This window comes from Athene noctua, chromosome 12, assembly GCF_965140245.1.
Source record: "Athene noctua chromosome 12, bAthNoc1.hap1.1, whole genome shotgun sequence".
In the NCBI taxonomy this organism is placed as follows: domain Eukaryota; kingdom Metazoa; phylum Chordata; class Aves; order Strigiformes; family Strigidae; genus Athene; species Athene noctua.
The window spans coordinates 2,621,848-2,649,401 of NC_134048.1; the positions used below are offsets into that span (position 1 = coordinate 2,621,848).

Here is a 27,554-nt window from a genome sequence, read left to right on the forward strand (position 1 = left end):
ATTATGCAGCAAAACCAGTAAACAATTGCAGAAAATTAACCTATTCAGGTTTTTAAAATTATTTTTTAAGGTAAAGTTTCTCTAGTTTGCAATCTTTTTTCAAATGGCATAGTTCTTGCACTCAGCTGATTGCAGCAGTTCTTCATTTTGGGTGCACCGAATATTCTGGATGTGATATGCAACTGCTAACCACAAAAGGTTATATACTACATGGTCTTATGCTAGATAATGTGAAATGGTCAGCGACAGAAACTACTTCAAAGATTAAGCCCTTGTCAATTATGTTTTGAATTAACCATTCAAATTTTCTGCCTCACGCATTCCAGCACTAAATCACGAGTAATTTTGTTTTAATGTTGGCTGAATACTCTGAAGAGCACTGTAGAGTGGGGGAGGGAGGCATGTCATACCAGAAAAGGGGGGACTGACACTCTATAACTCAAGAGAATGTCTTTGAATTACACTGTATAGCTGAAGGGAGCTGGTACAAACACACCACACTATTACGCCAACTACGGTTTCCATGGCAGGATGCAAAGTTGCAGGTAGTCTTGACTTATATGAGCTTGATACAGCTACCATCCTAAAAGTTCATAGGAATGGCTGGGAAAAGGTCTTACTGCACATTTCTACAACCTTGAAATGAACTTGTAACTATGAACAGTAACTATGGGGAGGTAGGGTAGGGGTGTGGATGTAGGTGGAGACGGGAAAATAAGGGCTGAGGGACAAACACAAGGTGCAAAGAAAAGTTGAAAAACACCAAATTAAAAAAGCTACAGACCAAACAACACTGGCTATATCCTACATACCTCCAGCAGCAAACATCAATCCTAGTAAAATCCATGAAATGAAGTCAACCAAAATGATACCTCTTCACAAGGGGATTCACACAACCCAATGTGTGGGAACTTCCATTCCTCTTCACACAGTTATCAACAAATGGAAGGATCTTTGGGTTATTGCTTTTCATCCAGATAAACAGGACACATTTTTGCCATATGTTATATCTAACAAGCAGATATTCCTGTACCACAACCAGGGTTTAGAGGGTATTCTGAAAACACAAGTCAATACAGAACTGAGCAGTTGTGTGCAGATTCCAGGTTGTGTTTAAACTGTAGCAACACCTTGAGCAGCAAGGAGAGGGGCACATTTGTCCATACAAGTGACGATAATTTGGCTTTTTCTAGAGATGGCTACCACAACGAAGAAAGTCATTGAAGTATAAGAAGATACAAAACTGTCATGCTTTCAGGTTTCCTAATGGTCACTACTAATCACTCATGATAAGGCTTTTTAAAGAAGCATGGAAAAAGAAGCAGCCAAAGGGGCTAAAACAGGTCTCCAGTACAGGAAGTTTCACACTTTGGAAAAAAGATATTTTAAAGTCTCATGTTAGAATTGGAAGTCACTGTTAGGATTAATAGCACTAATCAGGAACTTTATTCTTAAGCAAGTATTCCCAAACTGGAAAACCCCAAGATGTTTTTGGAGGGAAGGAGAGAGAGGGAAACTGAGCACACAAATTAATGCAAAAATAGGTATATTTCTTAACCCACCTGCTATTAGGTCATCAAGAGTGTCGGTAAGCGTCTGTGCTGGAGTGGCAACCATTAATCCGTCTGGTTCTTGAACTAAGAGCCCCTGCCCAGCAATTTGCTGCTGTCCTACATTCTGCTGATTCCCTAATGCTTTCTGAAGTTCAAGAGACTCTGTCCCATTATAACCTAAGTTACCAGAGAAATTACATTGCGGTGCTGGCAAAGGCTGGATAGGGACAAACTCTATTTGTTCAGCAGGTGGTGGAGACTGTTGTTGCTCATCATCTTTAGACAAGATTGTGTCAACCTGAGGTAACCCTGAAAAGTTATCCTCTGGCAGACCCTTATCAGCTTCCACTTCTGGGAAGATCCCTGTAAGTGGGCACTGCTGCTGCAGGGGAAGTGGTGTGTCTGTCTGACCTTTGGTCTCCAAATATTCTTTGGTAAACTGCTGTTGTGTTTTCATCTGCAACTGCCTTTCCACCTTCTGCAGCTCCTTCAATATTTTCTTCTTCTTCTGTACTTGTTCTTCTCTGTTCTTTTTAAGTTCTTCAATCTTATCCTTATTTAAAGGTTCACCTTGAATTAATTCCAATGATTTAAGTTGTGCTTTTTCAATAGCACTAATTCTCTGTCCAAGTTCATTCAGCTTGCCTTCAGTCTCTTCTACTATGCATTCCAAAGGCTGGTATGGGTGAAAAGGTGGCAGTAGGTCCTTATCTGCTACCTGCAGGGAACTTGACTTCTGCTTGGATGCACCTAAGCACATGAAAAATGTTTGAAAAAATGCCATGCTGAAGATACCCCAAACCTCCCCTCTCACCCACCAAAAAAAAAAAAAAAAAAAAAAGTCTTTAGAACTAACACTGCACATCTGTCAAAGCACAAAAAGGAAAACCCTACACTCCATGTTAAGACAAGAAAGGACAAAGCATATAGCTGGAATTTTCAATATTGATCCTAATACCTCTCTGAACATAGCTAGTTTAATCTTAAAGAATAAGGAATCTTTATGGTTTCTGACAAACATGAAAATGCACCTGGGAGGTGAAATCAACATGAAGAACAAGGCAATTTAAATAATTTACTGAGTTCCCAAAGTTGATCTGGTGTGCAGAGCAATTAAACTAAGACTTATTTTCCAGAGACTACCTTCCAACAGCAAGATTACAAGCAAAAGTAGTCTATATTTGATAGAAGACTAACTCTAGTATTTTGAACTATTATTTCTCCAAACACTATAGCGTTCCACCCTTACATTACAAGCAGAATCCTGACAGTGCAGACTTAATGTACACAAATACATTTTGAAGCTTTAGCACTTTGTAAAAAGTTGAGACAAAATTAACAGCTTGCTTGCCTCCCTCTCTCCAGTAACAAATTAACAATTCTACTCCCTATTAAGACTTAACATAATCTTTAACACAAATCTAGCAAGGAACACCAAGCCAGAGCAGCTCTTCTCTGAGTGCTCACTGCCTTCAAGCAACCCAAGGCTGCTCTCTCAAAAGCCACGTCTGTGAAACCTCCAGTCAGATCTTGCTAATAGGAATCTATTAAGTGCTGAAATTTTAATTATTACTTCAGTGTAAGAAACTTTAAAAACCTGGAAGGTTTTAGCCTAATCAAATAATTTGCTGCACTAACAGTCATTTGCTATACCCAAACAGTGATATATGTAGCTTTAAAAAAAAAAAAGAAAACTTGAATATTTACAAAACAGACTCATACAATTAATCATTAAAAGGGGAATTTAAATTATATACAGTTTGAGTCATGGCTTAAGTTACCTAACCATCACACAGTTAAGTGAAACTCTGGATGCAAGAACTAAATTCCAGATCAGTCACTAGCTCTGGAAGGATTAAGTTTCCTAAAACTGATTTTATTTCTCTCAGGGCCTTCCTTCACAGAAATTCATAAGTGACTTCATTTTGCATTGCTGTCAAAACAGGAGTCACATATATCTCACTCTGAATGTAATCTTTTTTTGAGGAACTAATTGAAAAACAAATGTGAGAATTTTCTCTTATAAAGAGAAACAACAAATATTAAAATAGAATTGAACCAACTCTGTGCTGAATACCTTCACCAGACTCCCTGGAGTAAAAGCAAACCGTATCTAAATTTAAGGGAAACAAGAAAAATCTTAACTCCAGGAAATACCCCAGCATCCCACAAACACTGCAGACACCCTTCAGTAAGCTCTTTCTCCGGCTCAGTACTTCACATGGCTGCCTTGTACAGGTCAGTAGTTTCAGCTAAATACCTATTCCAACCACTACTATTATTTTGTCTCTGGGCCATAAGTGAGTCCCAAGAAAAAAAATTTCTTGGAAGACAAAGAATTTGACTGAAGTTTAGCAATTGTGCTGGCTGATGGATATTTAGCTCAAACCTGCTTTAAGCTGCTGGCTGTTTGGCTTTGTAGGGTATTTAGGGTTTATATAGTTATATATTAAAAAGTGTGACTTATGTTACAAGTTTTGCAGACCACTCTTGAAATATACATTTGCACTCACTAAAAGTCTTTAAAACACCTGTCTATATCTTTGCTAGAAACTAATAAAAGTCAACAGGTGTCTTTTGAAACTAAGCTGCTCCACTGCTGAAGTAGCAGAAACATTACAGAAACTTAACTTCAAATTAAACCTGCCTTAAAGAAGCATCTAAGATGGGAACCCTTTGCACTGCTCTGTTTAATACTGTTCCTAAGGTTACCGTATCTATCAATTACATCCTAACACAAAGCATTCCCATGGCCTGGCAGCTCTGGACAGCTTCCATCACTGTTGGAAAGAAAGGCTGCATTTTAAAGAACCCTCAAATAATAAAGTACTAATATTGTTCCTCTCAACTAAGTCCCACCTGGGGAGAAAACAAGCCTGTCACAGGAAAACTCTTCTACAAGCACAAGAGAAAGTAAAGAGCAGAAGTACAGCCTCGTATCAAGACCTGGACTGGGCAGAGGAGCCAGGGCTGGTCTCAGAGCAGGCAGCACTCCCCAGGCAGTGGCTCAGACTGTGAGTGACCACAGAAGTCAAGACAGTTTCTAGGAAACCAGCAAGTGAAGAGCTGGACTCTCAAATTTCAGAAGAGGTATGCAGATTTATTGTAATCAGCTTCTAATTAGTTAGCAGGGCCACTTTTCGGGTTTCATATCCCTCTTTCCATGTCAGAAAAGAGTTGCAACCTGTAATCTTGGGGATACTGGAAAAAGATGAGGGATAGGAAGAAAGATCTGCTACACCTGACATGCACACCTGAATGGCCAGTTCAAACCGGAGGTGGAGATGATGTTCTTGGTAGCTTCAAATATGTAAGCATTGTAATATTATAATATTGGAAGTTTTTAAAAGTAGCAATTTCCTGTTTTATTCAAATCTCTTCTACATTACAATGTCCTGAAAAATACTGTGCCCATTTTAATAAATAACTATGAACAAGACACCACTTTATGTAAATGGAGTAAGACTTAAAAATCCAGTCGTAGGCCAGATCATAATTACTTCAACTTTCCTTTTTTTTATTTTGTTCATTTATCTTTTTGGTGGAGCATCCATCTTCTACACAGGCAACCTAATACAAAATCAAACCTAGCAATATTAATTAGTCAATCTAGCCTCTAAAGCAACTGTTTTGGCCACTTCTAGAAGACTTGTTTAGTATGAAACGAAGACTGAGGATCAATGAAATCCAGACATTGCTACACAAATACCCCCTGCCATCAGACAATCATGACTACAGGACAAAGAATTGTTTGGTTAATAGAAAACCCAGAGTGGTTATAGGCACACCAGGAAAGCCAGAGAGTAAGGAAACTATCATTTCACAATTTATTCTGTGAACAGTAGCACCAATTGCTTTGTATTTCTATATTCCCACAGGATCTGGTCTCTAATCTGACCGACTCAGCCTTTATCATCATTCCACACATGTCTTCAGTTTTTTGACCAACACACACAATTCAGGGTATAGAACAGAATGGTTTGGGTTGGAAGGGACTTTAAAGCTCACCCAATTCCAACCCCAGGCAGGGACACCTTCCACTAGCCCAAGTTGCCCAAAGCCCCGTCCAACCTGGCCTTGAACCCTGCCAGGGAGGGGGCAGCCACAGCTTCTCTGGGCAACCTGTGCCAGGGCCTCACCACCCTCACAGGAAAGAGCTTCTTCCTTACTAATCTAAACCCACCCCAGTTCAGTTTAAAACTGTTATGCCTTGTCCTATCACTACAGTCCCTGATAAAGAGTTCCTCTCTGTCTTCCCTGTAGGCCACCTTTAAGCACTGGAAGGCTTCTCTAAAGTCTCCCTAGAGCCTTTTCTTCTCTGGGCTGAACAATCCCAACCCAGCCTGTCCTCACAGGGGAGGTGCTCCAGCCCCTGACCATCTTCACGGCCTCCTCTGGACCCCATTCCAACAGGTCCATGTCCTTCTTATGTTGGGGGTCCCAGAGCTGGACACAGCAGTGCAGGAGAGGTGTCACAAGAGTGTAGTAGAGGGGGAGAATTACCCTGCTCAACCTGCTTTCCACCCGCTCATACCCCCAAGTCCTTCTCCTTGGGGCTGCTCTCCATCCACTCCTCGCTCAGCCTGTGTTTGTGCTTGGGATTGCCCCGACCCATGTTCAGGACCTTGCCCTTGCCCTTGTTGAACTCGATGAGGTTCACATGGTCCCACCTCTCCAGCCTGTCCAGGTCCCTCTGGATGGCACATCCCTGCCCTCCAGCATGTGACCACACCACACCGCTCGGTGTTGTCAGTGAACCTGCTGAGGGTGCCTCGATCCTACTGTCCATGTCACCAGCAAAGATGTGAAACAGCACCGGTCCCAACCCTGACCCCTGAGGAACGTCACTAGCCACTGCTCTCCACTCGAACATCGAGACATTGACCTCAACTCTGAACACAACCATCCAGCCACAGCAGGGCAAGACCCATTCTGCACAAATGTGGCTTCCCAGCCATTTCTCTGACTTCCCATTCTCTCCAGGAAATCAGAGGTAAATTTTTCCTGTGGAAATCTTCTGTACTTTTCCCATACACTGTAGATCATGTCCTAAGTACCTGAGCTGCAACAGTCCATTCACCCAGATGAGCCTCCCCCAGACAACATTACTGGTCTTGTGAGCACCCAGTAATAAGGAGGGAGGACACCATTACCAGTTTTTAATGCCTTCTGGCTGCAAGTCCAAGACACTGTGAGCAAGAGTTTGGAAAAACAATCTTCATATTTATAGTTCTCTGGTGGCTCTCCTAAGCAATTATGCTCTTGTAATTTAAATTTGCTTAAGATATATTCACTCTTTAAAAGGTTGCTGCCTGAGAACAAGTCTGACACTGTATTTTATTCCGAGTGCTTATGATTCTCAAGGAACTTGTTCTTCTAGCCCTGACTTCTAATGCACAGGATGTTGTATTCTCCCAAAAAGAAACCATTTACATGACTTCACAATTAATAGAGCAGCACAGGTGAGATGCTACTGGCCCAAAATAAACCTACCTAAAACTAGACTTATTGACCCCCCTGACAATGTTATTAGATGTACTGTCTACATTTGCTAACACCTAAATGACAGCCTCATACTTTAAAATAGTAGCACAGGCAGATACTTGTGCTGTCCTCTGCAAGTCTGAGGACAGACATTTATTTCAAAGAAGTGTCCAAGAAACATGAAGTACATAATTAATTTTCTTACATAAAGAAAGTCTAGTTCAGATCTTACCCTAAAAGTACTAACTGATGAATTAGCAAGGACAGATACTTGTTGCATTTTAGAGCAAGCAACCAAATTTTAAGAAAAATCACCACTTTATTTTTAAGGTCTTTTCAGAAAATTAGAAAGATCAAAACTTTGTTTTTACAATCCATTATACTCTTCAGGAAGTTTATGTCAACACAACTTGCATTTCAGCTTAGTGGTTTTCATCTTGGCCATCACCTGAAACTTTTATACTTTATTTTTATTAGATGAAACTCTGGGACTTGTTGACAGCTCTTTAATTTCTTGAATTGTTAAAGAAAACAGAGTGGATCCAAATCAATGGATCCAAATCCAAACAGTTAAATTCCAAAAATATGACAATCATAATGTCATCCTGATAGCTAATATTACATAGAACTTAAAAAGCCCCAAAAGAAATAGAACTCCCAGAAAAGCATCCAAAAACACAGATACAGTCTGTTCCTCACATCACAAAAGCCAGATAACATAAAGCATAAATCCATACTAAGATCTTTGTGCTTTGTTAACAGAATTGCTTGTCCACTATTCTTGCACTTCAGGGTTTTTTAAAAATCTGATTTCACTCAGAAGTCAAGAGTTAGATTCGCAGTATGCAATTAAGTATCATCAGCCTCATCAACAGGAATAAGATGAGCTCAATATTGTTATTTCATGAAAATTCTGTGTTTAATGATTTTGTCATTCATATCAGGAAGAAATTAATCTCTAAGATCCTGGGGAAACAATCAGTAAATCCACATACAAACAAATGCAAAGTACAGTATTATATAATCTGGCTAACTGGGCAACAAAAAAACAGCCTACTTTTCCCAAGTAAATTCGTCTGCTACATTGTTTTTAACACATACTTAATTCAAAAGAACAGGAAAATTTGTGGAAGGCTAAATGATCAGATGAATTTGTATTTTCACTATGTTCCTCCTGAAAACCATGCAGTATTTCTGTCAATCTTTATCACTCCTGCAGCTGTTTATGGAAAAGATGTAGGGAACAGGTTCAATGATATCCAACAGGCAATGGTTAAATGGCTGAAAACAAGCTAAACTTAATTTTTTGACATTCAAAAATTTGAGTTACTTTCCAATCTTAGTCATCTTCCCAAGTTTCCTCTGGTGGCTTGATGGTATCTAACTGGAAAATGGCTAAGATGTAATCAAATTAGTCTGTGGCAAGCAGGTGAGTGAAGCTTCAAAGGAGCAGAAGTTCACAAGCCACCGTGAAGATATTTTTATATGCTTGTTCTCTTGGGGACCTACACATGTGTCCTGTTTTAAAATCATCTGCCTGAACTGCTAAAGATTCGCATAAAAGAATAACAAGTCTCTAAGACTACTAAGAAAGTAAAGTTAGAAAGCCATGAGACATTTTACTTGATAACTCATCCTGGATAACTGAGTCAGCTACTGACTCAGGCAGAAAATACAGAGGAAACAGTAAAGTTAATCAGAAGGTGTTGAAGCACAGGAAACAACAAACAGGCATCTGGAGTGTAGAGTAGAGAAGACTGAAAGGAGTCAGAATGGAAAAGCAAGAGTATCAGCTTGCTATTTTAATGCCTTCATCTCAGTGAGAACAGTATAATCTTTCTGGTTCTACTGTTAACCTGGTCTCTACTTCAGTGAAATCACACAATATACAAGATCTCTGCCAGTATATAACTCAGTATCAGGCATAAAAGCCAGATATTTAAATAGTAAAATACATTTATTTCAGTTTGTAGCTACTGAAGTTACATGCAGGTTGTTTTTCTTTCCTTTCTCCATGCCATCAGACTTAGATTTAGCACAGGGATACAGGGGATATTGTGTATTGAAGGTCTACCTCAAAAAGCTTACAGATAGCAAAAAGCCTACTCAACTCTAAGGGAACTCTCATGTTCTTTCCAGGGATCAAAGGCAGATGTGGGCAGCTTTCATGTGAATAACTTAAGTTATTTTCATGTGAATAACTTAACCTAATAAGGTCTTGTGGAATTGTAAATATCCATGCACCCCAAATGAGAAATGATGCAGGTTACTGTCCACTTAAAAACAACAGTGGAGACGTCTAATCACAGCATGTTGATAGGTTTTAAGCACTCAGTTAAGGCCAATTAGTTTATTTGTAAGCACAATTTCAGATCAACTATGAAGTAAAACATACCTGGAGAAAAACTTACAAAATAACTGATAACTCAACCTCCAAAACCAGACTACTTTAAATTTTAGGTCAAATATTTTGACTAAGAAATCAATCCTGCTGCTTTCTACAGATTTCTGAGCATCCCCTTGTTACAGTAGCACATCGTTTTTCAATAATGTTCTAAAACTATGCCATGAGTTCAAGCTACTGCGCTCACCAGGCATGCTTAGTGAAAGACTAAGGCAGAATCACAAACACTGCTGGGAGCTTCAGATTCCACGCTTACTAAACATTAGCTTGCATTTACAAACTATTTGAGATTATCAACACAACACTATACTACACCAGATAATTTCCTGAAGAAATCCAACAGCATTCCTTTTGACCATTTAATGTGCTGGGCACCAAGACCCTCTCGCCTCCCAGGAATAAGATGCAGGGGCACCTAAAGCTGCATCACTACCACTGCGCTTTACACCCCTTGCAGTGTAAAACAGGAGACACCCTCTGGTCCTGCAGAAATAGCACATTTGTTTTTTTCTAGCCAAAAGACTCTCCATGTTGAGCTGCTGTATCAGAATTACTGCTGGATGCTGAGCAATCCTGACCTCATTCAAGCGAGGGCAGCAGCAAGTACAAAATGCCAAGGAAGGGATCTTCTGCCTCACCCCATGAGAGTACAAAAAGCTGAACGTCACTGGGATTTCACTTTTACCTGGCACAATGGACACATGCTAAACATGGTGCGCTAAAAACAAGCCTTCCTAAGCGTGTAAGAGTTGAGGTCTGTTCAGTCCGTGAACTAATTTGTCTGCTTCTTTCACCTGATTTTTCTTCAGCTCTTTAGGAGGGTACCATCTTTGTGTATCACCTTTATCTGAGTCTCTCTAGATCCACTGTCAGCTCTGAAACACTTCTCTTTTCAGCTGCTAAACGTTGATACTACATCCTTTGCCAAAACAGTTATTCAAATAGCAACTATTTCATACGCCTTCTTATTTTACTAAGAATAATAATGTAATTCAAAGTTACCATAAATTCCTCTTGAAAAACCTCACATCATATTTGAATCTTAACAATAACATACAGGTGGATTCTAGTTTTGCACTCAACTTGCCAAGGACTCTTCAGGAAAAATGTTACTATTACATTTCTTGCAAAACTAAGACAGGTCCTTAAAAACCAGACTCTGCTGAGGTTAGGAGCTCCTCTCTTTCTTCCAAGTAGTTAAGAATTTATACAAAAACTCAGGGGGCTACTAGCTGTGAAGGCAAGGAATTTATCTTTCCCAAGATAAACAATTTTGTTACACAAGAACTTAAGACTGCTTTCCCCCCTCATCCATGGAAGTAATGAATACATCTTTATTTGCACCCTCTTTTCCCCCTCATCTCCCAAGAAGTCTAATGATGAAAGTCTGTATATTAAAGCCACATATGTATAACAAGTTAAGAATGGAATTTCAGCAAAGAGCACTGACTCAACTGCAGTTAAAGCAGCAGAGTGGTATCACTACAATGATCACACCATGCTTATCACAAAAATACCATTTTTCTCCTAAAGATCTAAGATACACAATTGCTTTGCACAAAGTTTTCAGGAATGCTTCATTAGCCCAACGACACGTTTTGGATTGCTACACCTCTTGCAACGCATCACAGATTAGTTCCTCTGAACATGCATGAAGCATGTCCTGAAACACTGAGACAAACTAGATTTCTCTGTGCCAGTTCCAACAACACGGTACTGCTAAAAACATGCCTAAAGTATGCACTGACATTTGCAATAAGGTCTTGGGTTTTTTTTAAATAAGAGCTACTTCTTAAACTACAATTAACTATTTGCTTTTCATAATTTGATTAAATGAGACATTAAGCTTAATTTTAGTCTTCTACCACCTAATGTCTCATTGACTCCCATGCATCACAAAATGTACTTCCAGAACGCTAACCCATTTTGCAATACTAATATTTAACTGTAAGAAGCACACATGCCAGTATATAGCTTTTTGCTCTTTTATTCAAACCAGAAGTTGCATATTCTTTTCATCTCTTTAGTACTCATTTTTATGAAATCCAAAATATCAAGTGTTGCACATCCTAGGAAAATGATACAATAACTGTAGCTGAGAAGTCACACACGTGGCATATATGCATGGAGAGAATCATGGCTGCACACTTGAGACCATTAGGTACACAATTTTTTTCTTTCTTAATCTGTGCCGCTGGGGTTTTTTTTTGTTTGTTTTAGAAAGCATTGAGCACTTTCAGAACATAGAAATTAAGGAAAGCTAGCTAATAGAGCTTTGGATACTGTAATATTTAATGTCCCCATTCAAAACTGTAAATCATTAGGAGCTGCAGTTCGTAACTTTCCACTTGAGAATCTGCTTCTCTTTCTAAGCTGACATGAAGAATTTATTACAGAATTCATAGCGGGAAACAAACTGCTAAATTCACCATTTTATGACTGCAAATGGTTTTAACCAGTCAGTTCAACCATGTTCAAAGCAAAACCCTGATGTTATGATTACTTACAAGAATGCTATTACTAATACAAAAAAATATCTCCTATAAGTAGATTTGCATTGGCATTTTACAGTGCCAGCATGTTTGCATTGCTACTGTAGGAACAGAAAAAGTTGATATATCCAGTTCATGGTAACAGTTGCAACTATTCTAGATGACCAATGTATAATATTCAAAAGTTAACACCACACCTAGAGTTGATTAATGTTTTTTTCAGTCTGCACTAAGGCAGTTACCACAATCATTTTCTTCCAAGAAAATGAGAATAAGCATACCTCTAATAAATTAGAATAAGCATAATAAAGTTAGAATAACAAGTGTTACTATACTGTAGAATACAAGAAAGTAAGCTAAAACTATACAGTACGTAAAATACTGTTAACCTATACTTTGTTAGAGGTGTTCAAGAACTGATGCAGTGGACTATACTATGCATAAGCTCTAATAAAATTGTCCCCAGCCTATGAGTTTTCAAGCCATATATATTCTCAGAGTGGCTACATACTCACCTTTCACCACTCCCAGGAGAGGGGGCGAGCTCTCTGGAGGCGTTCTGTCAGGTTCCTGGGGAGGTACAACCATAGCAAGTGTATGCACCGGTACACGTGGAACCTTAAAACAAATCCACGGACACACACTCAGATAAAAAACCCTTTTGAATGGACGAGATCATTAAGTGTTAATACAAAGATAATCTTCTACAGGAGACCTCTATTCCATGCCTCCCAAACTGTGTACACTACGCTACCTCTTGGTATGACCTATCCCATGCTCTTTTATTGTGAATAGTATGTCAAAGTTCACTGTGTTACTCTTTAGAAAATCCCAGGCTATGTAGGCTGGAAAACTGTTAACATCTTTAGGCTTTTAATCAGCTACCTCCACTGGAAAGTTACCTCTCCAGCCTGTAGAATTCACAATGTATTTTCTTTCATATAACAACCAAAATCAGCAACAATGTTTGAGGAGTGCTGTCACAAGGGTTTAGAACTGTTGAAACAAAGCACTGAGCAAACACAACCAAGAGAGTAATATTCTTCTGAGATATTAGGTTTGGGACTATCCCATCTAAGTAGCAGAAAAGGGAACAAAGTTCACACAACCTTCAGTATACTGAAGACAATGCCAATCAATTTTCCTACTCTCATTTTCAAGTGCATTGTCTTTTTTAAAATTCTTTCCAATTTAGAAACTTCCATATCTAAATTAACTTTAGAAGTTAACTATTAAGGAAGTGCTTCTTTGCAAAGTTCATGGCAATATTTTTAAAAAATTCCTCATGCTTTACCTGAGACTGATCCTGAGATGGAGGTGTGAGCTGAGACAAGTCTGCTGCAGGAACTGACAAAACATTGTTTGGGTAATCCAGCAAGTAAGAAACAACATTTGTATGTCCTCCTTTGGCAGCTTCAATGAGCATTGTTGAGCCATCCTGAAATGAGATTTTGGAATTAAAAAGCCAGAAGATTAATTCTGTTACCTGCTGTAGCACACAAGATTTGCATTGGACCATTTAAGATTGCACATTTACTAACCCATTAAATCAACTATGTGGTCCTTTCAGCACCCATGATAAATGCATAGTTTCAAGTGAATACCTTGAGACGATGAGTAGGATCTGCACCATGAGCCAGAAGGAGCTCAACAACTGCCAGGTGGCCTCCTGCACAGGCCAGTGACACCACCGTGTGGTCATTATTAGCTGTAGCCCTGTTAACGTTGGCACCTATAAAGAGATCTCAGAATTAAACACAAGGAAATTCTTTTTAGAAGAAAGTATCAGCAAGTAAAGCATTTTCTGGAATAGAGATAAACTTTTCTCTTCTACTCTTCCTAATTCATACACACTTCTAGGGTAAAAGCGAGGGATTTTGAACAACTGACAAGCTCTGCATTCCATCCTCCTCATCTGTGGGCCTCATAAGCAGTAAGAGAGGGAACACATATGCTTTACAAAGCACATGATCTAAACTTTCATTATAAGCACTTAACAGTATCACTACATAATGCAATTTTTATTATTTCAGACAGTACTTAAGGATGTGTTTTTTCTGAAGGAGGAAGTGCTTTAAGAAACAGAAAATATTTTCTGTACTTCAAATCTATTTATTAATCTATATGGAGTCAAAAACGTCACTAGCAAAATATTGTGATTCACTGCATCATGAACTCAATGAAATTCAAAAAACCCTTAAAAGGTTTGACAAATGCTCATACGCACATAATCAGATTCATTTTGAAGAAGGATCACAAACATGCAGAATTGTAAAAAGGCATTTTAAGTTTTTTAATTAGTTATTTAAACTAGTATTTTACCTTTGCTAATAAGGAATTGCACAGTGCATAAATGACCAGCTCGTGCAGCCTTCATTAGTGGGGTTCTCCCACCTTCAGATTCATGCTCCTATTGTAAAGAAGAAATAACAGATATATAAATGGACAAAAATTATACCATTGTTTCAGCTTTAGAACCATCTCATGATGGGACCAGAATTACCTGTCTCAGTAGAAGATCTATGTTATAAGCTGACTGTAATCAATATAAACTGACTAGAATCAATTTTCATGTTACTTTAAAATACGAATCACACTGTCAAAAAGCATTAAGATCACATCCATACTTCTATTACACAAAGACCTTTCCCTACTCACTTTTAATTTTAGCACTGAAATGCATAACATGCTTGAGAACAGTAATACCTTGTTTCCTCATCAAAAAAGGACAACTATTTAACATGAATATGATCCAGCATCAGGAAGTATACAAATAACTGTGAACTGATCTGCAACAGTTCTGAGAACTGTCACATGTTACATGCCAGACCTTTAAAAATTGCTATGTCTGAAGTGCAAACATTTTTAGAACACGCTGAAGCAGATCAGCAATAAAAATGAGACAAATCACTGCAGCTCACAAAAAGTGTCTGAATAAGAGGACTGGAGAATCCAGCAGAAAGATGACAAAACCACAAAAAAAGTAATGAGCAACAAGAACAATTTTCTGATTTAAAAAGTTTCCGAACAGAAAAGATGTGGCTGAATACAATTGTATTAGAGAAGTTACAGAACTAGAAAATTTGCCTGCTATGTAGACATGATCAATACCACAAAGAATGCTGACTAACACATATCAACCCTCCCGCAGCAGCAAGGGGAGAGAACATCATCTTCCTGGGAGTGTTTGGATTTGCGCTCTGAATATTCAGTCTGATCAATAATATACTAGGACTGTGGGGTTTTTTAAATTAAGTATCTGGGAAGCCACGCTCTAAATTCACTATTTACTTCTGGAATTGCATGTGTATCTGACAGTAAAAGTAAACATTTAGTACTGACAGTGGATGAAACTGCTATTTACAAATATAAAAGGAAAGAACAGATTTGACAGAACAAATCAACTCCTTCCCATAGTTTCAGTATTCCTGAAAACTCTGCATATGTCCTTTGACATATGGCTTGCTTTGGTTGCAAGCTGCACCTTAAGTTAGCTTCTGTTCATACACTCAAGGAAGAAATCTCTTGACTGGATCTTCTACTGGAGACTGACCCCATGCAGAAAATCAATCAATCCTTTGCCGTAACAGGGGGGTTACACTACCCCTCTCTTACGCACTTTGGAAAGAGAAGAAATGCTCTGCTCCTGCACCTTCATAAAAACTTTGTATTATCATACACAGTTTCAAAACACATTTAAACTCCACACTAGTGCTTTTGATTTCTTTGCTTGCTTGGTACTATAATGCTTAAGTGCACACAGGCTCACAGGAAGCCTTACAGACTTAATACTGAAGTCACCTCTTTTTTTTTTTTTTTCCCCCCTATTTTAAATAAATAGATTCCACTCCCAGGGCAAATGACTGCTTAGCTGTTTATAAATATATGCATACTTTTGGACTGTCTGTATGTCAGAAATATTTGAAGGACATGTAAAGCTAATTATGTTAGTATGTGGCCCTATGGTGTCCAAGAATTGTAGCATGCTCTTGAGCTCTGGTATTTGGCATAGTTTTTCCTTCCTCAGTCACTGCCAATAGATCATAAAAAGCCAGATCCTGCTGTTTGCCTTATGCACAGTAAACCCCTGGTACTGCTGGCAAATCACTCACAAAGCAGCTATGGATGCAAAGAACTATTGAACGCTACTTTACTTGCTGAGCTGGACCAGAACGTTACTGCCCAATTTAACAGATTTCTAAATCCCCTTTGATGCAACAGCAAAGATGGCAAGAAGCAAAATTTATTTTAGGTCATCTTAAATATATTCAAGGTAGTGAAAAACCATCCTATATTGCATTCAAATGTAGAATTTCAGATATCTTACTCCTAGTTATTTGCAACAATTTCTATTCCTAACAGACTTCACTGTTGAAGTCTTAAAAACGGATGTCAGGAGGCTTCCTCATTTAAATGCAATGCAGTTATTCTGCCCAGTTTAACCAACTGTCACTTCATCAAGCAGGCAGAACTTGATCTTAAACTATTATACACTTCAAATACTTCCAGTACCATACACATCATCGGTCCAGCCAAACTAAGCCATTTGTGTGCCCACCTGCTGTAGATCTTCAAAATTTACTGCATTTTGATGATATTTTCACATCAGAAGATAGAAATGCATATTTTATTTTAAGATGAAACTAATTCTATGACTTCAGCACTCTATTTAGCCCTAATAAAGGCTAGCATATAGCATCAACTCAAGCTTTAAGGGAAAACATCTAGAACAAGCCAAAATAAGAAGCTGAGCCAGTGCATTGCCCTGGTCTACTCACATCTTCTTTTACCTGGAATGGCCATAAATTTCAAAGATTTTTTTTTTTTTTTAGCTGCAGTAGATAATAAAAATCAGGACAGAGAACATGAAAAATGTCCAAAAGCATTCCCCATCAGCTTTCCAATGTGCTTCTTCCTTGTATTAATATGAAGTACATGTGAATGCTTATTTCATAAGAATGAAAACTAGCAAGGAGTACTCATCTCCAAAGACAATTTCCCCAGCTATCTGAACAGTTGGACTCACCACAGCATTCTGTCTCTCCTTTACCGCCCCAATCCTGAGAAATACTGGTTAGTATGATCAGAAAGAGGTATAAAGGAGCTATGCCAGCTTTGAATAGAAATGCCATTCTCTAAACACTTGAGTGATGTGCTCTCCTGGTAATTTTGCCTGAATAGAAAGAACACCCGAGAATAATTTTCTGTAGGTTTGGGTACCAGATAGGAAGGAAGGAGAAAGTAAGAGTATTACTCAAATCACGTAAGAGTTTAAATTATCTGCACCTTTTCCACTGGGACTCAAAAAGGAGATGAGAATCCAGTCAGTAATAATTATTTCCTTTCTAGACAATTCAATACTTCACAGAGCAGAGCAAAAGCAGTGCCATCAGAAGCATCTTATGACAAATCATTGATATTTCTTTATTCTCGATTCATAGTTCTATGTTTTAGGCAATTCCAAGATCAGCTACATAAGGGCTTACACCCCTCAGCATTATTCTTCTTGGTTCACAAATACTCAGGTCGGCAAGTATTATTGAATAGGATTTTTTTTTGTTTGCTTGTTTCCAATGTCGTATGTAATTTAAAAGTTCTAGAACAAAATCTGCATTTTCAAAGTAAAGGTCCAACTGCTCTCTTCAATTCTTTTACAAACCTCTCTCATCCATGACAACAGTGAATATTTAACAGAATTCTAAATGTTACTCTAAGCAAAATGATTTAGACAAAGTTTTTGATGCAAGACAACAGCCAAACAATGCAGTTCTTAACACTATGCCACTTTGCTAATTTTCAAGATTGAACTCCTGTCAAGAGTCTCTAGCAGTACTGTAGCAGTCATCAACCTAATTGTCCCAGGTAACCTTCCTGATATATGTAGCAAACCAGTATTTCAGAGGCACCTAAAAACTTAACTAGGCCTCTCGTTTAAAGGAAGTTTCTGAAAAGGGAAGACCTTACAGGAAGCTAGATATGAATTAACAGGTTTGCCTTAGCTACTTGTGACTCAATGACACAACGCTGCATTTCTGAAAGTTGAGATACTGTTTTCTAAAATAGGGTTTTAGAAAACCCAAAAAAGGGAATACGCAAGACAAAGATGTCATGTCTAGTTTACACAGCAAGTCTTTGTATTTTTGAGGAAATTTAGATGCCTTGAAGCCATGCTTGTCATTAGCATGTATCCTGAGGCTGCAGCTTACAAGCATCAAAGGCCAACCTCACCTGATGCTTGCCCGGCTCTATGCCCTCCAAAATAGTCTTCTTTAAGTCCTCCTGCTTGTCCTGCGGAAGGAAAAATAAGAACTCACGGCTCTTGTTCTACAAATAAATGTTCTTGGTCATGAAGACCTGGAATATGAACTTAAATGGATCAGATCCACCAGCTGAAAACTCTGCTTTGCTGGAATTATGCAAGCAAGCACAAATTTAAGACCAAGCAATGCAGCTCTCGCCAGTTAAGACTCCTACCACAAGCCATTCAGATTCATGAAGAGAGCACAAAGGTCATACACAACATCTAGATAAATACAAGATGACTTTTTGTTCACTACTGACAAAAGAGAGAATTTCATTGTACTTTGCACCATCCAGAGACTGTAACACAACATCCAAAAGATCTAACTACAAAAATTAGTTTCACATGTCCTACAACCTTTTGCTTTATTTGTAGAAGACTGAGGGCCAAGTCTAAAAAGACCAGAAATCCCTGACCTTCCCCTGATGGTTCAAGGAACAGTATGGAAAAACATGACAGCTTCTCAGATCCCTCAATGTAGTGACAACATAGCTATCTCCAGCATGGTTTCACTCAAATCTATTAAGTATTTGCTAGTTCTGTAGATGTTTGAATGCTGCCTTATGCACACTGCATCAAACATGCAGTGTGTCATACACATAAAGGACAGTGAGTTTCTAATTAAGAAGCCACATTAGCATGAAGGGTGTTATCAGCTGAAGGCAAAGGGATAATCCCTGCAATGACAAAAACATCTGTCTGTAAAAGTATTTTGTCATAGGGCAAGAATCAAAAGATAGTTTGGCATGCCTGTTTTTGGTTTTGTGTTTTGTTTTTGTTTTTCAACCAGAGTTATGTGGATGTCAGGTAGCCAGTTTTAGTCTTTTAAGGAAAGCCATGAATGGAATTTTAACAAGTATAAAGAACTTTAGGGAAAGCTTGACAGTAAAATGAAAAGAATGCACAGATGAAGCTGCCCTCAGGGGTTCTCATCCATCTCTGAATTTCAGCATAAAAGCACCTATATATCTTGTAGTAGAAAGGTAAACTCCATCACTAGATCAACTCTCCTGTGCAGTAGAGCCTCATGTACAGTTGCAAGGCAGCCCAGATTAGAAAATCTCAATTTAAAACTCTTTTCTGTACTTCCCAGCTGAGAAAAGCCAGTATCTTCTCACTGTCCAAAATAAAGAACAATCTCTCTTTTGTTTTCAGCTACACTAAACAGGCAAAGATGCAACCACCCTGTCAAGAACAGTCTCGCTCTCAAAAAGGAGACTGGAATCTCCAGTGTGCAGCATTTCATCCAGGTTTAATTCTACATTAAAAGGGAACAGGCATCCAAACAGGCACTTTTAGTTTATAGAAAGGTATACAGCTTAAAAGCAGTATATTACCTCCCAATAAATGTCAACAATACTCTTTGTGAGCTTTATAATCCTTCACCCTAGTTCCTGTGGGAACATACATGTACCACGTATGTCTTACCTTATACAAGCTTTGAGAAGAAGGTAACTGCTGGTAAAGGCACAAAGAAAAAAAAAAGAGAACTCTTACAGGAAAAACAAAAGTATTCTCTCATCTTTGAGATTAGACAAATCCTCGCCACACAGCTAAATAACCGTATTACTGAAGTGCTGGTTATTTTTTCCTGGAGCTATTAAAGCATACCGCCACTTAGAAAAAATTATTTTATCATATAATATTTCAGAGTTCTAATCTCTAAAATTTACTCCTATTAATCACAAAAGTAGGTGTTTTGTCCCCATCAAGTTTGTAAACAAGTAAAATTTACATTTGGTCCAGTGACAGGAGCTCAGACTAAGATCCTGAAAAGTCTCTAGTCCTGCAGGCAATAAAGGAACTAGAATGCAACTAAGGCACAGATGGAATCACAGGCTGAAGTCTTCAGATGTGCCTCATATTAAGTCATTCATATACTTGGCAAAAGCAAGCAGACTTCAAAATGCATACATTAACAAGCAAAGGTGTAGGCCTGCCAATCTAGTTTTGTTAGAGATTTTGACAGGCCAACTTTGTCCCTGTAAGGACATGGAAAACACAGATCCCTTAAAGTAGGGCATCAGAAAAGCATCAGAATAATTGGTAACAAGCCAGACTTCATAAACAATTAGTCACAAGGAGATACAAATTCATCAAAATACCATACACGATTGAGCAGCTCTCCAGCAGACAGAAACAGATGAGCATGTACTCTGACACTGTTCATTTCTAGTATAACTTGCCACTGCAGAGTTTTAAGGAAAAAATTAACCACAAACCAAAGAAAGTTCATTTCAGCCATCATTTTCTTTTAGTTCTCCAGGTTTTATAAAGCCACATTCCTTAAGGACTCTAACAGAGGTCTCAAGATGTTTACTGGTTCTTGAACTGAATTACATATTTGATATCAAGGCCAGAGGATCAGTCCCTGAAAAGCAAGAGTTCTCATTTTGTACTTGTAAGAACAACAGCCTTTTTGTGCTGAGATGTGGTGTAAGTCACTCCTAGTTCAGACAAAACTGAAGACTAGAATCACTTACCATATAACGATCATAGAACAATTTAGGTCGGATGGGACCTTCCAAGACCATCTAGTTCACCCTCCTGCCATGGGCAGGGACATCATCTACTAGATCAGGTTGCTCAAAACCCTGTCCAAGCTGACCCTGAACTTTTCCAAGGATGGGGCATCCACAACTGCTCTAGGCAATCTGCTGTAGTGTGTCACCACCCTCACTGTAAAACATGCTCAGACTTTAGCTCAAGGTTTTATTTCCAGATTGGTAAAACCTCAACTGGACATGAGCAACACACAGGAATTAGTTCACCTGGGTAACTTCAGCGAAGTTGAAAGACTTCAGTTTGCAATGAGCACAATATCGGACAGAAACACCTCCTGCCCTCTGCTGATTTGGTTAACCCTGAATGAAAGAGGCTCCTCTTCACACCTGCAGTCTCAAAGTCTGCACCTCAAATTCCACTGAGTCCTCATCTCCTGGCAATTGAAGCCAACAAATATCTGAGATCTTAAAGTAGATTATATACTTTCCAAATCATGGAATAAATGCTTCAAATCGTGAAGAAATGGGAAAACTGATTGCAACAGATCCTGACAGCCAGTGTTTATTGTTCCTTTAACTCAAAAGCATTTGGGGAAGATTCCTCAATCTAGAGTCAGGAAGAAGAAAAATCTTCAAAACCTATGCTCCATGCCTTCCTGGTCTGGAAGAAAACAGACTAAGCAGGTGGCTCATGAAACAAAGCAACAACAGCAAAATCCAGCAGTGGCTACATCTCCATGGGTAAATAAAACAGGGCCAAGAGACAAGCTTAAGCATGGGATCACTGGTCACTCACATTGCTTATTCCTTCACAGCCTCCCTGGCACAGTGCTGGCCCTAGCCTTGTCACAAACCACAGGGAAGGTGGTCACCAGGGATTACTCCCAACAGGCAGCATGTAAAATGTGACATTAAGTTAGCCTCTGCTTATCTCAGAGGCTCTGCACCCTCAAGATCCCCTTCAAGACCTCATCCCACAACCCAGCGGTGTCCAGTGTATGCTCCCAGTATTGCGTTATGAAAACAGCACTGTGGTGGGCTGTGATGTAGGCACTGACACCTGCTAGACCCAGTGCTGCACAGCATGGATGCGTTCAGTGGGTGCCTTTTGTCCCTGCCATCAGAGAATGGCCATTATCCCTATTCCATTCCATTCTATTCCATTCCATTTTCTTCAAAAAGGACCACTCCACAAGAGGGAAGATACTTTATCTACAGCTCCTGACTGTGATATAAATGCCAGGTATGCAAATGGAAGAGAGGGAAGAAGGAAGGAAGGAAGGAAGGGGGGGAAGAAGGAAGACAAATAAACTGGAGATGTACTTTCATTTGTGTGTCTGAAAACCAGGAGAGCAAAACTAGACTAATGAAGACAGACCAAGCAACCAGATCTGCTTTCAACACCCTAATCCACCACAGACTTCCTGGGACAGCTTGGTGAAATTATCTATCCTTATGAAAATTGAAATCCAGAATAATCATCTCCCATGGTACTGCTAATGAAGCTTACCATATCCCAGCAGTAAGTCAAAACACTCCAGCAACCTTCCTCAGAACAATTACAAAGATAACAAAACTATTCAAACCAGCTTACAACTTCTGTGTGATGCTTTGCTTTATAAGGTTTGAAAGGTAACTGCCCCAAATCCAAGGCACCTACTGTAAGCATCACTGCAGTTTTGCAGGCAATTCCCCATTTACTTACAATCAGAGTTCAAAACTGGTAGATTTATATGGCAGGTCTCCTTTTCATGTGCAATTTTCCTTTGCTTCCTTACTATATTTTCCCAGACAGCTACTCATTTTGATTGGCAGTATAAGAAAATTCAGTAAAACAAAACTTTACTTTAGAAAGGCATGAGGTTTTTCTCAGCAATACTCATCAGAACTAGATGCTAAAGGCCACAAGCACTGCTCACCTTAGTGATGAGAAGAAAAAAAAATAAAAATGATGCAACACTAATAATTTTAAGTGACACTTAAGCAGCAACCCTTGCACGCTTTTAAAAGTTTACACACAGCATTTGTTTTGTTTTAGGCTTTGCTCCTCTCTATGAGATGCTGCATGGATTATAGTTTTTCTATATCGGGTGCTTAAACATTTTTTTAATAAATTGGCAATAAAACCCCCAAAACTTATCCTGCTTCTCCTAAAGTGGCTGATGCTCAGTATCCAACACTGAATAGAGCAAGGTGCAGCAGGTGTGCCAAAACACTGCCCCCCCCCCTTAACATGACCTTCCTCCCTAGTAGGAACACATGAAGCAGAACTTTACTGCAGAAGATTTAATAAGGCCTGAAAAAAAAAGTATATTCACATAGAAGAGTGGAAACATTATTAATTCACAATTACAGCATTAATTTGTATTTGTAAAGATGAAGTTTAAAAAAATAAAATACTTCATTTAAGACTGAAATTTAAATCAACATCCTAATGAAGTTACTTATCAGGTTCAATGATAAACTTTTCTGGCATTCTTATTATTTAAAATGAACAAAACCCCCTAAAATATCCAACCAAAACCCCAAACTCCTCCCCAAACCAAAAAACCCACACAAGTAGAGAGTGTGGAAAAAGAAAGGAGAATAGTGGGAGAAAAAAGAAAAAGGCAACCAAAGGAAAATCTTGCCTGCTTATGCCTTATTAGATATAAGGCTTCTAAACTTCTTTAACATATCAATTGCTTTTTACTGCTTAAAAGCCAAACCAGCATTATATATATATATATATATATATATATATATATGTATGTATCCCTGTAGCTGATGAAGCGGCAGTTTTAGGTCTCCCACTACATAATATGAAAAAAAGTCAAGACAATTATGTAAACAACTTATTATGATTAAATGCATTACAGAAAATAAACACTCAAAGCAATATGATAAAACCAATAGTTACAAGAAAGAAAAAAGTTCTAGGACAAAGAAAAAAGATCATATTATGCTGGTCATTTAAAAGGCAATGCTTAGTTTGGGGTTTTTTGTGTTGTTGTTTTAAAAAGTTCAAGAGGCTCACAATGTCCAGAAACTAACACTAAAATAGAGAAGTAGCAACTTGTAATACAAAAACATTTTAAATTCAGAGCAGTGGAGCAGGTAAACTCTAAACTATAAGAGTTTGGGAATAATAAAGTAGCATAATGAATAAAGACAACACAGGAATATATCCTGCTAAATAATTCAACTTACGGATTATACTGAAGTGAAGATAATCAACTGTCACAAGTGTAAGCTATAACTAAAGTTTTTCACTTAATAGATGAAAGATTACCCAGTAAGAATTTTTAACTTTTTTTAGACCAAACAGAATATGCAGGCTTTTTAAAGTTTCTTTCATGGCTTTTTTCACACCCATATATGAATCTCAATTGCTAAAATCATCTTCCTGCTCTATAAGCATGTAAGCTTTGGCATACAGTTTCAAACCAAAGTACTTCCCCCACAAGATGCAGCAGAAGTCTTACCAAATCAGCACCAGCTTGAAGCAACACATCTGCAACATCAGTATGTCCATTTTCACAGGCATAGGTCAAAGCTGTATCTCCTGTTGCTGTGGTGGCATGAACATTAGCTCCTAGAAACAAAACATTAGGTTTTTTTTACTGGACATCTCCTTATCAAGTATTTCATATCAGATAAACACAAAAATCAAGGCCCTTTTTCTGTGACAACAGCTACATCCTCCACAGCCCAAGGGCATTGCCCTCATGGTAAAAATTGCTCTTGTAGAAAAAATACTCTGAGGAGATAAGCCAAGCCTTGGAAAAATCATGACTGTCAATCTAAGCACTTAAACCTATATGCTCACTTATTCCTACATTCCCTTTACAGCAATGAAGATTTCAGCTGTTACAATAAATAAGAGGGAATCCAGACAGTGTCTAGACTATCCATTTGACAGGGAGCTGCATGCCAAGGAAAACCATACAAAATGCATGTTATTGAATTAGTATTAATACTACAAGACCATACACTTCTACAAATTTAATTTCTTCCCTGCTCTTTAAAATCATTTGCTTTAAAACCATTTTGTTGAAATCACGTGACTAGCTTCATATATGCCAGCTACATGGAAACTATGCATGATTCTTGCTAAGTAACTCATTATTCTGCAAGAAAAAGAGCCAGCATGATTAGCCATTTTCTTATTTTCAAGGTGTGTGATACATTTAGAGACTCCCCGAAGCCAAAACAAGGCTCCTCAACTAACTTGCTACATTATCAGAAGCGAAGTGCAAGCAGCTTTTCAAGTGAGCTGGTGACAGGTGTCACATGCTGGAATCACTGCGCAAAGAGACACAGTTGTTACTGTCCCCTGATGAGCAGGGAGCATTACTGTCTAAAATTACAAATCCAGACAATTTTATGCTTATTCTTAGAAAAGATCATGCAAATAAATCAGCTCCCATAACAAGGAAGATTTCCAAAATGCAGCTCCTTTTATTTATTATTTTAAGCAGTATTACTATACTTTAGTCTCTATGAACTTTAAACAGACAGATGAACATTGAAGGGTCATTCCTCCCCAACTCCAGCAAGCTGAAATTTTTACTACTGTATAATGTAGTAGTAAAACTCACTCATCACAGAAATTCAGCACATTCCAGAATCTGTCTTGCACACTATTTCCCAGGGCACAATTCCTAAAGTACTGGCTATTCAGGGAGACTGACTGCAGATAATCGGGCTCAGTCAAAGCAGGAGTACCACATAAAAACAAGTATTATCTGTATTAACATTTCGTCCTGAATGCAGTTAGCTGGAAACAATGTTCCTAATGAACGTTGATGTTTTCTAGATATGCAACATTATCCAGTGCTCCATGAGGCACTTTCCTCTGTTAACAGTATCAAACAATATTAAAGTATAACATACACTTTTTTCTTCTTGCTAAGGTACCTGAGAACATAGTTTCTTGTTACAACACTGCCACCATCAAGCCCAAGTATCTTCTAAATCATATAGAATGAGTGTCTAATATCTGTGGGCTAGATCATTTGCATTGCACACATACCTGCTGCCAGCAAGTATTTCACCAATTCAAGATGACCCTCTTGAGCAGCTTCCATCAAAGGTGTTGAGCAACCAAGTTCTATATCGGCTCCTGCCTTAATAAGGAAGTCAGCTACTTCAGAAAACCCTCCACAACATGCCAGAGTAAGAGCTGTTTCCTGCGTTTCTTCTGTCTGCGCATTTATATTTGCCCCTAAGAAACAAAACAGCTGTTACTTTAAATGACCATACACCAGGTAGGAAAGTGAATGCTCATCACCTCCACAGTTTGGGCGTTTTAGCTTTGCTTTATAGTTACAGCAATGAGCAGTGAGAGCCACATGCTACATCAGAGGAATTTGTGTGGAATACCTAATGGCAAACGGTCAACACTGCATTCTTCATCACAAATGCTCAAGAAACAAGTGATCTCACCTTGTGCCAGTAGCAAGGCTACCATCTCTTCATGGCCTTCCCGGGCAGCTTCCATTAGAGGAGTATAACCTTCATCATTAACTTCCTCCAGGTTAGCTCCCCTTTCGATCAGAAGAGCGGCTAACTCTACGTGTCCACCACAAGCAGCCAGAGTGAGTGGAGATTCAAATGAATCTGCAGGCATATTCACTTGAGCACCACTGTCTAAAAGCAAGCGTGCCACTTCTACGTGTCCATCCTACAAAACAAAGGTGAACACAAAAATCAGGAACAGCTGTGTAGTTGCAACCACTATCACACTAGGTCTGAAAATTATGATGGGATTTTTTACTTATAATAGTTCAATTTATGATGTAGTTATGGCAATAACTGGCTTAAACTGACATTTAGGTTTCCACCTACATCTCTGTTAGGTTTAAAAGCATGAGGAAAAATGAGCTATGTTGGGTTTTTTTCTTTCTTGGGGGAGTACGGAAGGAGTTATGGGAGAAGACTTTCTTAAATATCCAGCAGAGTATCTGGTAATAGAGATAGCAAACAAGTACCACAAGCACTAAACCTATTCAATGACTAAAACTCAAAACAAGCGTCGGAAAAAAGATTTTCTTTGTAGTCAATTCATGGCTTCTACAAACCAAAAAAGTGCAAACGGACAGTTTCTAGATCCTGGGAAAGATACATGCAGAGAAACTGAAGTGGTTTACAATAAGGTAGGTAACAGGAGGAGGGAAGACTTGAATAAGTCTTAAAGGAGACTGAAAAGTGCCTTGGGGTGAAGCAGTCTTTGCCATGGAGAGAAGAGAATTAGGATTGCCAGAGCAGTGTTTAGGCCCTTACCAATCAAAGCATATAAATGAAGCTACCAGTTTCTCAAGAAACTATTACTAAAGTCCTCAAAGTTACTTGAAACAGATCAAGTATCAAAAATCCATGTTTCACTTAAGGTGTGGTTTGTAGATAGCCACAATACTGCTGAAGAGGGGAAATATAAAGAAGTTTTCGCATTAGGAAAGAAGAAACAGTCATATGGTTTCTCCCTCCCACATAACTTAAGGAAGTGAGACCTAAACATGTGGAACAATTTGGAGAGGAGATGTTAGAAAACTGAAACAGATTACAAACTACACCTAATGGAGGGGAAAGGTTCAAGTCATCCAGAAAGTGCTCAGTGAGCTACAGAAGATCTGAGGGTCTAATCAGAGTGTTTCATACTAGACCTTTCTTCAGCATTTACAATTAAAAGGGTAACTTAAGGATGGAGAGGGAACTCTAAGTAAAAGCCTTGAAGCATGCTCTTTGTATCTTTCAGTGGGGAAAAACCACTTGCTGCCCTGCATACACCTAATAGCTATGCACCTGCGGTATCACCTTGGTCATTTGCCATCCAAA

At 38.6% G+C, this 27,554-nt stretch overlaps 1 protein-coding gene across 4 annotated transcripts in view; it reads right to left on the bottom strand.

The window, feature by feature from the left end:
- The window catches only part of ANKHD1 (ankyrin repeat and KH domain containing 1), a 114,854-nt gene that overhangs the window by 34,391 nt on the left and 52,909 nt on the right, over positions 1-27,554 (bottom strand). For 2 of the 4 annotated variants that reach the window (XM_074916424.1, XM_074916423.1), the window contains exons 8-15: positions 26,166-26,403; positions 25,753-25,944; positions 24,203-24,312; positions 14,256-14,343; positions 13,538-13,665; positions 13,228-13,371; positions 12,449-12,551; positions 1,563-2,303 (exon numbers count right to left, since the gene is read on the bottom strand). In XM_074916424.1, coding sequence (XP_074772525.1) covers positions 1,563-2,303; positions 12,449-12,551; positions 13,228-13,371; positions 13,538-13,665; positions 14,256-14,343; positions 24,203-24,312; positions 25,753-25,944; positions 26,166-26,403 — 1,744 coding nt within the window. Of the gene's footprint in view, positions 1-1,562; positions 2,304-12,448; positions 12,552-13,227; positions 13,372-13,537; positions 13,666-14,255; positions 14,344-18,144; positions 18,222-24,202; positions 24,313-25,752; positions 25,945-26,165; positions 26,404-27,554 lie in introns of those variants that run through there. The other 2 variants (XM_074916422.1, XM_074916425.1) reach the window with 2 other exon arrangements.